Source organism: Anas acuta, chromosome 3 (assembly GCF_963932015.1).
Source record: "Anas acuta chromosome 3, bAnaAcu1.1, whole genome shotgun sequence".
NCBI lineage: Eukaryota > Metazoa > Chordata > Aves > Anseriformes > Anatidae > Anas > Anas acuta.
This window is the reverse complement of record NC_088981.1, coordinates 92,592,134-92,608,251: the sequence shown is the minus strand read 5'-3', so window position 1 is coordinate 92,608,251 and position 16,118 is coordinate 92,592,134. Positions and strand designations below refer to the sequence as shown.

The 16,118-nt window shown below is 43.1% G+C and overlaps 1 protein-coding gene across 33 annotated transcripts in view; it reads right to left on the bottom strand.

Moving 5' to 3' along the window:
- The window catches only part of DST (dystonin), a 296,897-nt gene that overhangs the window by 63,952 nt on the left and 216,827 nt on the right, over window positions 1-16,118 (bottom strand). For all 33 annotated transcript variants that reach the window (XM_068678323.1, XM_068678322.1, XM_068678298.1 and 30 more), the window contains 5 exons: window positions 15,204-15,699; window positions 12,734-14,208; window positions 3,415-3,576; window positions 2,123-2,293; window positions 979-1,145 (listed from right to left, as the gene is read on the bottom strand). In XM_068678323.1, coding sequence (XP_068534424.1) covers window positions 979-1,145; window positions 2,123-2,293; window positions 3,415-3,576; window positions 12,734-14,208; window positions 15,204-15,699 — 2,471 coding nt within the window. The remainder of the gene's footprint in view (window positions 1-978; window positions 1,146-2,122; window positions 2,294-3,414; window positions 3,577-12,733; window positions 14,209-15,203; window positions 15,700-16,118) is intronic.

The following is a 16,118-nucleotide window of genomic DNA, read 5'->3' as shown; positions in this document are numbered from 1 at the left end:
CCAACTAATAGATAGCTTAGAAAAAAATGCAATTTCATTTTTAATTATACATCACCAGACTGGGAGAAGAATATTAAATTAAACATAACATTACCCAGCTAATGAGTCAGATACTTTCAATAAATTAAAGAAAAAAAAAAGGAAATAATTGTCTATTAGTGGTTGACTCTACTAATTAAATAATTGTATTATTAGTACAAGGCAACTAAAGAGGTTTGGAGTAAAGGAACTACAGAGGGAATAGAAGGCAATATAGGTGAGTTTAGAATCATAGACAAATCATAAAGTATCTAAGTGTCTGTATATGTGAATATTGTGTCTTTTTTTTTAATTGGAACTTGAATTGGACTGCAATCTCTTTAAGAGTGTTTCTGCATTGCTAGAATATATCTGCATACCTCAATGGTCCTTTTTTTCTTGAGAACTAAGGCAGCTCAGCACCTTGCATAAGTACATCAGAAACTGACAGCATGAGGGTTACTAAATGCTAGAAACTGATGACATAGATGACATCAAACAGCAAAAGAGGGGAAGAGTTGAGTGCCCCCTCTTTGTAGCAGCATGTCAGGATTTTTAAGTTTTGAGGTAATATCATTAGTAAGTGTCAAGAATGTACTTGATTCTATGCAAAATAGATGTGCTTTTCTTAAACAAGAAACTTCAATTAAATGAACCAACAGAGATAAAATGTTCAGAGGATACACATGCCGTCAATCCTAGCAGATTGTCACACCTTAGGCTAAAACGTTATTAAAACAAATTAAACATTTGTTTAAAGCTTTTACTCTGTTCAAGGCATGTCTCTCCACTTTTTCTTCAGAGGACCTATTATATCAACATCGAGACACAACGATGTAATGTACGAACAAGTATGATAGTAGTTAAAAAGATTTCACATTAGAGTTCCACTTGCTGCTTCTAACCATCTATCACGTGCTATGTCTATATTTTTCAAAGCTATGAAAGAATTTCAAATACCTTGTTTCAGCTTTACTGAGCAATGCATCCCATCGACTGTCGAGGAAACTCAGCTGTTTCAAGATTTTCACTTTATCAGCAGGTTCTGCTGACTCTGCAATTTTCTCCCCTTCGCGCTTGATTACCTCAACAGTAGGCTTGCGGTCATCCAGCAACCTCTGGAGAAGCTAGAGAGAAAGCAATCCAACAGCAGGTTATTAAGGAACATTGTAATATCACAAGTGTAAAAACAGAAGGAGCTGGACTTCTTGAAAACCTCTTAAGCAAAAAAAAAAACAACACAATGCTATTTTGATGGAAGTGTGATGCTATATTGTGATGGTGTGAATAATGCTAATCCAAAAAGGGAGATGTTCCCCTCCTCCCCACCCCCAGATGCTCATTTTATTCTCTGAACCACTTTGAGACATATAATGGAATTCACTGATCTAGTCTAATAAATTATTTTCTTCCTCAAGAATGAATTCCACTTCTGCCTCAAATCCTCTGTGCCACTTCTCTCCCCATTCTCTAGTAACCTTTGGTAATGTGACCATTCCCTCCTCTGCAGGGATCCCAAAATGACAACCTGTTTTGGCCACAGATTTATGTTAAATATCTGCATGGGAGCTGGCCACACAGTCCAACTGCGTGGACTTCTATGAGCTACAGTGTGCTTCTTTTTTCTGTGACCATTTTGAAAATTCACAGAAGGTGATAACACTGCTGGTGTCTTTATATTAACCCAGGCCATTCCCCAAGAGCACTCCAAATAATTACCAACAATGATCAGATCAGAACAGGATCAAGATTCAAGTACTTATTGGAGTTATTACAATGAAAAACTTTCTATGTTTTATTTCCTACTTGCGAAATTGCCAAAAACTGGATTTTACGTCGTCCCTTTTTCCAATGGACCTTTAACATCTCTTTCCAGAGGGTGTTAATTATTCTAACTAGAGCTCAGATTGCAGTGTCATAAGCTGTCCTATGCTCCCAGAAGACGAGCCTTTCTCCGAGCCCTGGGCAGACTCTGGAGTACCAAATGGATGGCTGTCTTAACCACCTTGGTACACCTGAAAAGATTTCATGCTTTGACAAAGACTGGGAATTTATTCTCATTGCTCCAGTGAAAAGAGAAATACTCTGAACGGATTTTACTTACTTTCTGTTCTTGTATCTGGGCCTTCACGACTTTGAACTCAGCAGATGGTGGTTTCTGATTAGCCACAAGTTCTTCTGTATCAATGAGCCAGCTAAGCAGAGATTCAAGGGCATCCTGAAACCTCCCACAGTGAAGGAGAGCTTCCTGCAATTGTGCAGCACGCTGGGCAACCTGACGAAAAATAGAACATCTGACTGTACTCACCTTTTTTCTTATTTCTGTGAAACAAGCGGCCAAAATTTGCTCAACACCTGGCAATATCATTAACTTGTGCTCTCATTTTCATAGCTATTTGTAGCAGCACTATGGCACAACGTACCATTAATCTCCACAGTCATCAAGTGAAGAGCAGTTGACTCTCAGTGAACTAGACTGCTCTAGTAGTCCATTACAGGAGATGCTCCTGTTTTATATAGCTACAGTATTATGAAGTACACTGACAGGATGTTTGTGTTTCAGATGGTCTATAGTTTCCTTATAAAAAGACTGAGCCAGGCACCCAAAGCAGCAGTTAAGGGGCAATAAGCCCTTCAAAGGAAAGAAGAAATAGGAAAGGAGAGGACAAATAAGTGCATTACAAGTGTCTGTGGTCCTGTTGCATCACCCCTTCAGGCAGACAGAGAGCAGAGGAAACCAAATGCAGTTTCCACTTCCCACCCTTGCCATTTTCAACAGCAGCTACTTCAGGAAGAGAAGTCTTCAAAGCATCAGAAAAAAAAGTAAATCTACAGCAAGTTTTCCAAAGCAGTGGTACCTTCCAATGGCTCAGGCAACCCTTAAGGTACTACAAAGGAATTGTGCCACAAGTCACACAAAGCTGGGCTGTATCAGTGCTGCACTCCACAGGTATGACCAGCGCACACAAATACAACAGAAGGAAAAAAAAAACGTGAACAAAGACAGAAGAGGACCTACTCAAAAGCAGCTATCTACAAATGACTTTGCTGCTTTTTCCATATAGGCATCACAGTTCCTGCCTCTTTGACTGGGTTATCAACCTTCTCTGCTTTGCTTATGCAGAAAGGAACACGCAGCCCTGGAGGAATCTTTCCTCAATGAAAAACCATGATGGACCTACAGAAAGTTTGACAAAACCTTATAAATGACAGCAATACCTCTGGCAACAAGCGATACAAATCTGATCCTTAGAATTACTGGTGAAGATATTGTGTAAAGCAACACAATTCATAGTCTCACTGAATATTTAATTTCCTGTGTTTTGAAAGACGTCAGTAAATAAGTAATCAAAATATAGGACACGACAAAAGCAGAATAGTATACAAAATAATAACCTTCTTATTAAGAGTCTTCCACCGGGTGTTAACGTCTTCAAGGTCATGTTCAAGGTTCTCTGTGTTGGTACTTTTAGCAGCACTTTGAATAAGGCCTTGGCCCAACCAATTTACCTCCTGTTGCTTAACTTGCAGGGGTTCAATTTCTTCTTTCTGGAATACCTGCAGTTAGAAAAACAAGACACACGTGAAACATTATGACTACTAACATAAAACACATCTAGTGCTTCCATCACATTACGCAACCCAAACATGCTGAATTTGCTGAGTTGGTATCTAAAAGAAAGGAAGCCATTCCTCACCAGCGCCCTCCTAAAAAAATAAATCAATAAATCTAAACATAACAGACTTAATCTAAACAGAATAAATGTAATACACCATTGAGGTAAAATGACGTACATTTCCATGAGTAGTTCTCGACAGGAAGGAAAGGGAGAAAGAATCAAGGAAAGCATCTGAAGACAAGGAATGCATTTATCTGTTTCATTATCTGTCTATAAACCCTACCAAAACATGGTGCAGAAGGACCGTAAATTGTCCTTAAATAAACAAACAAACACCAAGACAGACTATTGGGCATTTTTTTCCAAATTAGGGCAAAGACAAAACTTCCAAGTTAAAGGAGCAGTGAAGGGAGAATGATTTCAAGGCAGGTTTTATGAGAATATAAAGGTAAAAAGTGAGGAGGCAGTACGGATGCTGCTGAAACAGCATCACAGTGGAGACCCATGAGAATGGTTTTTAATTCTGTGAGATACTCTTGCAAATTGCCAGGGCTTTGACCGGACCCAAAGAGCAATTTGAACAGTTTTCTGTTTGCTTTATTTTACTCTCTCAGGTATTTAAGGCTTTTCAGAGTCAGATTATTACCATTAGCAACAGCAATGTAAATCTCCACTTGTATTCAACTGAATGAGGCTGAGCTGACACCAGTGTCAATGAGATCAGAAAATGGCCCGAAGCCCCTGAATTAATTACACAGGCCAGTGAAAAATAACCAATGAATAAACAATGCTAAAGAATGCTCAACTTTTGACCCTAAATCCTTCTATTTCTATAGCAGCATTCAGTAACAGTTTTGGTGTACATTTAGAGCATTCAAAGCAACCTTTCTCAGCATCCTGAAAAGCAGAAATCACTTCAAACATACCAATGACTCCTCTTTTGCACCAAACACAGTATGGCAAGTGATTTCTTTTAAAGAGGCAGCCCCCAGGTGGCTGAGCACACTTCCAGGAGCTTGACAAGTCAATCTAGAAGCCAGAGCAAATATACTGAGCGGGACGGGTAAAAGCAATTAAGCATCCGTACGAATTTTGCTACTGTGGACCAAAAAAAATAAATGAAAACTGTGGTTTCACAAAAACTCACAGGGCACAACCAGCTGGCTGCTCCCAGAAAAGGGAAAATGCTCGTCTTTTTCTTCACTTCAGGGTAGGGAGGAGCAGAATAATCTTTTTACACAGAATCAATAACAAATTCTTCTTTTACGTCCCATGAAGCCTCATCTTTTGAAAGCAGTGCCCTGCCACAGAGGGGACTGATCTCCGTAATCTGCCCTTTACAAACACAAGCGTTCTTTGCAAGGAGAAGCTTAAAATAAATTACAATTATTGCTGAGGCCAAAGTTTACCAGAACAACTTAGCAACAAAGTCTGAAATATCTCAGATTTCAACCGGAGTGGGAAGAAAAAAATTACAGAGCTGACAAAACACCCTTTACTTATTACCAAGCTTCGCTTTTTACTTTCTTACCTCACCCACCACTCACAAAACATTGTGAGAGCCGGTGCTTGTAAAACATTGCCATGCCGTCAGATCGACTTTCTGGCACGCAAATGCAAAAGAAGGCTTTCAGAACATGCGGTGAGCCTTTAATCTACATGCCTTGGAAACCACAACAATCTGATACTGTTGCTTATACCTTTATGAGTAAGGCGGCTCAGCCGGAATAAATGGGCTGTAGCTGCCCTTGAATGGCATTGCCTTTAACCACAGCCTGTGTAAAAACTGAACACGAACATCGGCGCGCGGTGGAGGCTCTCCAAATCAAGGGTAACAGACACCATCTGGACAATAAATAACCATACACCCAACAGCTGGAAGTAATCAGCCCTGTCAGCGATTGCCCCTTGTGCATTTTCGGAGCTGACCATCTCACCTATTTTGGACGTCTTGGGTGCGCTACGCCACTGACACTGCCTGCTACATCTGCTGAATTAATAAAATGTACAATGTCTCCAGCCACAGCCAAACTGAAAGACTTCCGTAAACAGCTATGCTTAAGGTTGCATTACAACTATTTCACAAATGGATATATTTTTTAATTACCTTATTAGACAACAGGCCATTGCAGACTGTATCCAAGGTTTCTTGGATGCCTGTAGTCCAGATATTGCCTCTACTTCTCCCTGGGATAGCTTTTGGACAGTTTACAGTGCTATCTAATTCAAGCTGTTGAACAGAAAATGCATTTTCACTTGAGCCTGTATGTGCTGTACTTGATTCCTCTGGATCTGATAAAACCTCGTATTTTGCTAAATCCACATCACCAGTATTTACAGCACCGTTCGTATAATACACGTCTAACTCAGGAGGTGCATCATCCACATAATCCCTCTCCACTGTTGTGGCTCGCGTTTTATTCTTTTCATGAACTTCATATGCATTTTCCACCTCGTTTTGGTTGAGGGAAACACTTGGTCCATCACCTTGAAGAGGATCTCCATGTGTCAGAGTTCTCTCTTTGAAACTTTGTAAATAAGAGTATTTCTCCCCCATCTCTTCCTGATCACTCTCACATTTTTGTGGACTGCTTTGTTTTACTCTTCCAGAGGGCAAAATGTCACATGAAGTCAATCTGCAGCTTTCCTTGACAGGGATACTGCTGCTTGCAAGCACTGGGGCTTGCTGCTCTCTGCAAAGAGCAGGGAGAAACGGTCTGAGCTGACCGACTGCCTGGATTTCTTCTGCAGAAGATAAACTCTGTATTTGGGCTTGCTCCCCTGCTAGGAGTGTATCCTGTCTTTCTTCCCTTTCTGTTGGAGGGCTGCACAAACCAGAATCATCCTCTTCCGAGGTAAGTGAATTCGTACCCCATTTGCATTTGCCTGATTTAGCTGTATCTGACGTATCAGCAGGCTCACTAAACGAGCATTCGCTCTTATTCGTGTAATCTGAAAAGTTGGGCGGAACGAACATCCTCCACGAACGCCGATGCTCCTTCTTTTCCGTGTGAGACTTGGCTTTGGGCAGCCCCCCTGTTCGAATGATGTCGCTGTTCAGCTTGAGAGCGTCGAAGATCATTTTTTCATCCAACTTGTTGGCCTCGCGACTCCTGAGCTCAAACACGCTGGAAGACGTCAGGGCACCGTTGGAGCACAGCGTGCTGATATCCAGCGTCCTGTGACTGTAGGGCAAGGTCCGATCCGTGAAGTGCCTCGAGGAGAGGCTGCCCTTGGAGCCCGAATCGATCTGTTCATTGAGCCGCACCGTGTCGTAGATGGACCTCTGGGGAACGTAACAGTCTTCGATGTTCAGGTCTTCATCTTCCTCCCCTTTGCCTACACATGGAGGATTCTGACGCAAACAGTCCGGCCTGCTCAGTGGCTTCCCCATTTTGAAACTGTCCACACAGGGGTACCACCACGCCTCTTCTTTCAGAGATACGAGGGAAACATGTAAAAACCCACTACCAGTCCAAAGAGCTACAGTAAACTTGCCCTTAGCACAGGATGCATAGATACAAAATACACAGCATAACTTATGAGGTGGTTAAGGTCAGAATCAGTGCACCGGTTTAAATGCAACTTTACCTGGATATGAGTTACTTTTTTTTTTTTTTTTCTCTAAAATATAAAGTGCTTCAGTAAGAAAGGAACAGAAATCTTCCGATATCAGAGGCAAACCAAGTATAGCAAACCCCAGCAGCGGCTCAACCACTTAAAGCCCTCCATGGAACATCCCACTTCTTTTTTCAGGTCAGAATTTGTCTCTTAAATCTCCAGATTAAGCCTTCCGAACGAGCCAGCATTACAGCAGGCAGCACATTATCTCCTGTAGGTGCCTGCTGAACTGTAATCCATTTACGCGGCGCGCAGAAACCCATCTCCTGTATAAATAAACCATGGCACGGCAGCCCCAGAGCGCAGCCTCCGCAGCGGCTGCGGCCGGTTCAGACCGAAGGCACGGAGGAAATTTCGGAGTTAAAAATAAAAAAATAAGTTAAATCCGGCACGGCCAGAAGCATCGGAGAGCCCTTGACTTTGTTTTTGGCAGCGGCTGGGGATGAGCCCGCTCTGAGGGGCGGCTCATTCTCCCCTCGTCCCGAGCTCTTCGGCGGCGCTCGCAGGGGGGAGCATCGCGTCCCTGAGGCACGGCCAAAAAAAAATAAAAAAATTAAAAAAACAAAACGGGGGCTGCTGAGCCCCCCGACCCCGTCCCGGGGAGCTGCTCCCCTTCCAAGGCAGCGGCGGAGGGGGGCAGAGCCCACTCGCAGGCTCCCCCCGGCAAGGCACCAGCAGCTCGCCCGCCCCGCTACGGCCCCTTCGCCCTGAGGCGCGGCGGTGAGGCGGTGGCGGTGGCGGTGGCGGGCCGGGACGAGGGAGCCGGGCAGGGCAGGACGAGGGCCGCCGCCATCCAGCGGAGCGGAGCGGAGCCCGGCAGCTCCCCGGCGGCTGCAGGGCGGCCTCCCGCAGCAACGCCCCTCCGCCTGCCTCTCAGGCACCGTCTGCCCCCGCCGCCCGCCCCGCCCGGCCTCCCCGCGCCCGGCGGATGGGAGGCGGTGCCCGGCCACCTCCTCCCCGGCCCCCCGCCGCCTGCTGCCCCCCGACGGCGACGCCGGGGCCGGCACGGTGACAGGGAGGGCGGCAGGGAGGGTGACAGGGCTCGGCTGGCTCCCCCCGGGCGGTGCGTGCCCCCCCGGGGCTGGGCATCCCGCCCCTGCCCGGCGAACGCCTCAGGGCGTCCCTCAGCTGAGGGCTGCCGGCGCCGTCGTTTGGCTGTGGAAGTTAAGCTGGACATCTTGACGGATCCGCCCCCAGTTTCACTCTTTACGGATCCCCACCACCACCGACACCAATTTCACTTTAAGCTTTTGAGTTCTGTTGAATGTTTCACACGGTTTTGTTCCCGTTCACCTCCGGTGTGTGGCTCACAGGGACCAGCCTCCAGGCTCGGGGCAAGGGGCCGCAGGGGTCCAGCTGCCCCTCTGCCCCGGCTTTCGGCAGGATAAAAGCAAAAATGAACGAATAAAACTGCTTATACGTGGAAGATGATTTTTGCCAGACTGGGAGCAGCACGAAAGCAGTGACACAGGACAGAGGATCAGGTCTTGGACATTTCCATCTCCTCAGCGCTTTGCACGTAGCTCATAATAATGTATGGGCTGGGCTGGGAGACCCACAGGTTAATTCGCCACTGGTACCCGAGAAGCAGCCTGCTGGGCCAGTACCAACCATCCCTTTGTGGCCAGAGGCCTCCCTGCCTCGGGAGAGGAGCTCTGGGTGTAGCCGGGGTTCGGAGCTCAGTTTAAGGACAGCATATGGCACTGGGTGCTAAAACTTGCGGCAGGGCATTAGCAACAATCAGCTGAGGCTTGCTGAGTTAAGCAGCGAGCAGGATGCTTTTTATGCAAGGCACACAGACACACCACACCTTTTGTTTATTGATTTCTTTGATATAGTCAGCTACGCATCGAAATATTTAAGTCACGTGGCAAATTCTCTCTAGCCCCGTCTCACATACCCTGCCTGCTCCATGAGCAGCCAAAATGTACCAAAAATAGTCAAACAGAAACTCACCTCTGGGCTCTCCAGCTAAGAATCCATACTACAGTGGTAAGGATGAGTAAAGCATTTGTGAGGACCTGTCATCCGTGTTTATTCTCACCCCAAAGAGTCACAAACAGATCCTTACTCAAAGCAAAGGGTGCTGTGTTGTTTTACAGGGGCAGTATGTAACTGAAATCTGTAATTTTTGCATTGCAAAATTGTTTTATTAACATTTAAAAATATTTTACCATTTTTCACCATATCCACATTGAGGACATGCATGAGATGCATCAGTCACCTTCAAAAGCAATACTTAAATTAGAACAGCTTTCTTTTGCCTTTGCTTTTTAACACAGACCCTAAAAGTAGTAAATGCTGTGGAAAGTCGGTAGCTTATTACAGTGTTTGTAAAGCAGCTCACGGGAAATGCAACACTTCCAGTTTCTTACTTGAGCATACAGAGAAACCTCAGATTATTTTTTCAACATTGTCTGCCTTCAAAGTGAAAATCAGAGGACAGACACTCTCCACACAACTACCATAAGCCAATTAAACTCTTAGCTCAAGCTCATTGGCAGGAATACTCAGGCTAGCTAAAAATTCCTATAAAGTCAAATTAGAAGGTAACCTCTTTAACAGCTACATCTACATTTCTTCTGAAAATAAAAGCAAAAATCAAATGAACTGATGAAAGCTGCAAGAGCTCTGTGTAGTTTTTTTTACTAAGAAGAATACCTCTTTATGGCAGTACAAGGAACCGTGCAAAGGTTTCGAGAAGTAAAGTAATTCAGCTTCTGGGGTTCTTCTGTCTCTCTTTTGGAAAACTGAGCTGCAATACTACTCCAAGTGCCAACATCCCAGCACTATGTAGCTGCCCCAACACAGGGCTCAGCCCCATTTGTACAATTCTTTTGTATTTCACTTTCGGAGAAGGGAGGCAGACTCAGTGAGCCCAGCAGACCTCATTTACTGAAATTTTCTTTACTACCAGTATCTGCGTTACACAAAGACTGGGGGAGGGAACATCTAATAAAGCTGAATTAATCTGTAATTAATTTTGTCTGTTTTACATTAATTGAGACAAATTCTTTGATTATACTCTTCCTGGTGTAGTTTGTGAAGTAACAGTCTAATGAAGTCTACTTTCAAATGAACTCCACGGGGGATTTTCATTTACAGAAAGCAAGTTTTATATCTGCATTGTAAATAAATGCAGTTTAACACTGACAATAACTACTTTCGATTTAACATTCCATCCTGGCTGGAATAAGTGGATTACAAAGAAGGAATATAAATAAAACAAATATGGATGTGTGTATATAACAATATATATATAAAATACTACTCCAAGTCTGTTTGTTTTTTTAAATAACTCTGCATTTTAATGTCATGCCAAGAAGACGCACAAAGCTCTGCTCTTATGCATAAAAACTAGTCAAACCACAAAAACCACCTCTGGCCCATTACACCAGATCCTTCCCTGAAGAGACTGCAGACATCATGTGGATAAATCTATCTACCAAGGAGCATTTTGCTTTGCTCCTGAGGAACAGAAGTTGCTTGTGCTTGACCACAGGTGCTAAAGACATAAGGAACTACACTGGGGTTTTGTGGCCAGAGCCACATTTTCAGGTTGTGTGTGTCTGCCTACGTGCACAAACGCGTGAGCAAGAGCACCACGAGTGGAGCAAGACTGATGGGCGCCTACAGTTTGCTGCCTCGGGTAAAATTGCTCTCTGGAAGGACAAGGAGTATGAAGAGGTACAACAGCTACTGTCATTTTGCTGCCATGCATGCCAGTAGTGCACACAGATTAGGAGAGGGATCGTTGACCCCACACTCCCCATCTCAGCATGCCTTTGGTACCAATGGTCACCCAGTAGCACTCCCTGTTCTGTTCTCCCTACTTCCACTCGTCAAACACTCTGATTTTATTACTGCACTTCTAAGTACACTTCTAAGCTTACAAATATCTAATATAAATACAATCCTGGAGCACACATATAAACAGGCTGCTATCGCTACTTTCCTTTCCCTTCTTCATTTTTTTTTGGGTCTTTTTACAACTCTTTGGTTACAGGGACACTCTTCCTGCACAGGCCAGACAAGGATCTCATTCCTGAATTTTGCAACAGCTGAGCATCTTTTCCATTGACCTTACAAAGCACGACACCAAGTCAATGCCCAGGAAACTGCACCGACTATGTTATGTTCCAATTTCCCAAGTGTTTTACTAACCATATACAAAGATAAGCCATTTGCTTCCCTTTTAGCTTGAGATAGGTTAGCATACAAATTTAACAGGCACAATCTAATGGAATCTCTTAAAAACGTAACCATTTGTTCCAGATTTCTGTCTCTATGCACTCTAAAAGATCATTGCAACCGATAGGAACTTTCAGCTGCAACTCCCAGACTGATGAACCTCCAGTCTTCGGTTTGCCTCTCCAACACGGTTTAGTCTGCACAAGCAAAAGGCCCCCTCTGTTGGGCCAAGCATGTCATTACTTTTTCTCCAAGGCTGTCTCTCCACCGGCATGGTTTATCAAATCACGTTGTGCAGGCTTGTTGTAGGATTAACTGCATACTAATTTACAAGTCACACAAACATTTGAACCAATATTAGATCGGAATGAATCCAAAGCAGCACATGAGATTGAGTGCTACTACACAGCCAGTGGGAGATTTAGGAGCTTTTTCAAGCACTGCTTACACCTGTGTAACTTATAAACCTTCCCAGTGAGCACTGCAAATTCATTTCTTGTAGCCTAAAATCTGCAAAGATCTGCACTTCGTTTCAGCACTAAAACACCCTTACACTTTACACCCAGTATTGCTGCAATGGATTTTTCTGAGCTGGACAACGGTCGCCAGCTGGCATATTAAAAAAGCTACGCACAGAGGCTCCCAAGTGCATTTTGAATACGGATGCTACAATGAACTCCTTCTCTAAAAGGAGTTTCATTTAACCTGAATTCTTCTTATCAGTATATTTCTAGGTAAGGATTGGATTCGATAAGGTAAAACTGGACAGTGGTAAGGTGTTAAACACTCAGACACTGCTGCCTCTACCCATATGAAAAAAAAAAAAAGAAAAAAAAAAAAAGAAAGCTACTCATGTAAATGAAGCAAGTGTGGACTGTGGGATGTGAACACCGGAGTCTAAATTCATACCACGTGGAAAAGGAAGTTTGTGTGATACATGGACAGCGGAACAGAAACAATATGGAGTTCTCAAAAACCAGAAAGGCAGATGGATTGCACAAAGAAGTAAGATTGGGAAGAGAGGAAGAGAGGGAGACCTGGGTTAAAGGAACTGCAAAAATTGGGTTGCAAAGACATCAATGTCTAGTAATCAATAGCAGAAGAAGCAAGAGAAGATATACTATTTAAAATAGATAAAATGCATACAGGTAGAACTGACTGATGTGAGAGAAGACTTGTCCAAGGTCTCAAATGATTTTACCAATCATTTTCACACTGATACTGAATAAAAAAATGCATTGTGGTAAAACACACGATAGCAGTTAAGAGAGAAATGTTCCTACCTTGAACGTATCCAACTGCTGATTGATGGTTTCTGTTTCCATTCCAACAGGACCTTGTGATTCTTCGTGCTCTTCAGCTCTCCCAAGCAGACTGGAAAATTCTTTTAACTTACTGTAAAATTCCTCAACACGGCTAATTGTACCTTCCACTTGATCTTCCCTGGCTTTTGCTCTGTCTAGGAGCTTGTTGCACTGTTTATTTAATGCTTCCAAGTCTCGCTTTATACCAACAAGATCAGGAGAAGCTTCAGCTTCTGTGGCTAGCATCATTTTACAGTTTTTATTAGCATTTTCATTATTCATTATAAGATCTTCCAATTTTTTCAGGAAACGTTTTATATCCTCTCTCTGGGATTGCAGTACATCAAGATCTCTCCCCACTGGAGCCATGCTATCAAGTTCGTCATCAAACTCTGCAAATTGAGAGAACATCTCTCTGATGCTGTTTTGGAAATGGCCAATTCCCTGAAGTTTTGTCTCCAAGAACGAGCACCTATCTTCAACCTGCTGGTTCACTGCATTGTATTCCTGCTCCAAAGATTCAGCTTGGAGCAAAAGGTCAGAAACACCAGCTGAATCAGAAGCTTCTACCACCAGGTCTTGGGCAAGCTTTTTTACTAAATCAACATGAGGCTTTAAGGTCTGTAAAGCCTTCTGCTGGGCCTGCATCATTGTCAGGTGTTTGTTACTGAATGACTGAGGTCCAAGCGAATCGTGAGCTTCCAGATGCTCTTTGGCACTTTTAAGCTGTTTTTCTGTTTCCTTGGATGATTCCTGAAACTCTTTCAGTCTTTGTGCCATATTTTCCAAGCACTCTCTCTTCTTATGTAATTGTTCTGTGACCGTATTCACTTTCTGATTCAGTGCCTTGGTTTCTTCTCTAACAATTTCTTTATCTGTTTCACTTGCGCTGAGCAAACTTTCAGCAGTGTTATTTAATAGCTCCACCATCCCGTGATGTTTATCCAGGTCCTTCTGCCAGGCCCTCACCTGAACAACAGAATTCTCTATTTCTGCCGGGTTGATGCCAACTTTTAATTCAGACAGGTTGCTTTGGCATTTCTCTATCCATGGCTGCAAATTTTCTACATGCTGTTTATATTTGAGGGCTTTCTCCAGACAGTCTGTTAATTTATCTTGCCTTTCTTTTACCTGCTTATCCATTTCATCCCAGTTACTCCTGAGTGTGGCAATTTGGGACTGTAAGGCTGCTTTGTCAGCTCCTTGAGTCTTCTGTAAGATGCTTTCTCCTTCTGCAACAATTTTTTCATACGAACCAATTTCATTGGTCAGAGTCTTCTTAAAATCTTTCTGTTCTTCAATTAAGGACTGCAAGGTTTCAAGTTTGGCCGACACAGGACGAGCCTGGTTCAGCTCTTCTTTCTTTTTGTCTAGCCAGGCCTGGAAGTCCTTAGACATTTGCTGGAACTGATGAGAAGTGGCGTACGCTGATTGAAGCTGCTGAACATGGTTATCTACAGAGAAAAGATAGCACAGAAGCTCATTATCAGAATCTCCTAGTATTCAGTGAAAAAATAATAACATTGATTTTATTATGAATTATTTTTAATGTGAAGAAAGCAGGTCCTTAGTATGTAGTGCTTAACTTGCTGACAACCAAGCCTCTTGCAAGGGATAGTCTTGTATCTGCACCCCAGCAGAGCAGCGAAGGCATTTGGACATGAACCAAACCAGCTGAGCTCAGCCAGTTTGTGTCTACATGAATCCCATTCAGGCAGATTTGGAGGGTAAAAAGCACACAGTCACGTTTAATGGTATTATGAAGTATAAGCACAGAGAATATCAAGTAATCTAGCCCAGCAGCGTCTAACTGAGCCTGCAGGCGATATGTGTGTTTAGGGAAATCGTTTGAAGTTCCTTGTGACCAGAGGAAATGAACAAACTAAACCTGAGGCTGTCAGGAAGAGAAATGTATGATATTGCTTGCACTGCATTACTTGCTGAGCTCCATTGTTCACAGGATAGAAAAGGCAGCACACTACCAGCTCAGTATTCTCACAGGCAGCTGTATCTCACTTTTATACCACTGTTGTGTATTACCACTACTTTTTGCCAAGCCATTCGCTGGTGCGTGCCTAAAAGTAACAATTTTAGCTCCCTCTCTGCATCTACACAGTTAAGTAGTTCAATGAATGGCACCCTCTGTTTTGGTATCCAAATTCAGTAAGGATGCACCTGAAGGCATAGAGATGAGAAGATCAGCACTTTTATCTTGTTTCAAATTCTTTTCCAGACTGCTCACTAGAGATCTAAGTATTGTTTTTGCCTTTTCAAGGTACAGAGACTCTCTCCTAAGTTCCAACATGCAATTGCTTAGGGTTTGGACTGAATAAAGAGCTGGCATTAGGCTCAGCGTACTCAACATATCACTACTGACTATAAAGACAAATGTGAAAATGGTGCTTAATTTCATGCCTTTATTGCTGTTTCTTTTTAAATAAATACTAACCTGATTTTTGCTCAATATCCTTGAACGATTTTAGGATGCCATCTAACTGTCTCGTAAGTTCTGCTTTCAAATACTCTTCTCCAACCAGTGCTGACAGCTCTTCACAAAGAGCTCGAGCTGCGTTTATATTCTTCATTTCCCGTTCTATTTCCTCCTTCATTTCTTTAGCAATTTCCAGTTGTTGTTTCACAGCGTCAGGTTGTGTGCTCACAGCCAGGCTGCTGCTCAGTTTGCTATCCAAGGCACTTAGCTTGTCAGACAGACTTCTGAGTAGGCTTTGGTACTCTGTGCTTTTCACAATGGCTTGGTCAATTCGGTCACATCTGTTACTCAGCTGGCCAGTGAGGTTGTCCCATTTTTGTGCCACAGCTGCCAGTTGCTCTTTCACAGCCTCATGAGAGGGAGGATGTTCACCAGGTCTCTTCAGGATCCCTTCGCCAGCCATAGTTAACTGCTCGTATTGTGGCTTTCTGGTGTCAAATTCTTTGAGCAGAATCTGGGAAGAAAGAACATTGTAAGAAGCATTTACCTCATGAAAAAGGAAGCAAAATGCTTCTGACAAAAACTATGTTGAATTTGGTGTAGCTAAGCTCCCTTACTGAGTAATCAATCTCTGGGTTTAAAAAGCCAGTGAAATAATTGCATCTTCTGCACATAAATTGAGTGTTGTTTCTGAGCGTTTACATCAAAGAACAACAACAAAAAAAGTTAGTTTACAGATCATCTAATGGAAATTCAAACAGTAGACACAAGTAAACAATGAATGTTGTTAATATTACAGCAATTAAGTAACTGTAGAAAAATAATCACTATTTAGTTTCAAGCAGTGTCTTCTTTCCTAGACAGTTTTGATATTTGTCTTAAGATAGGACTTCAAAGAAGGTGTACGGTGACATAATATTGCAATGTATTATT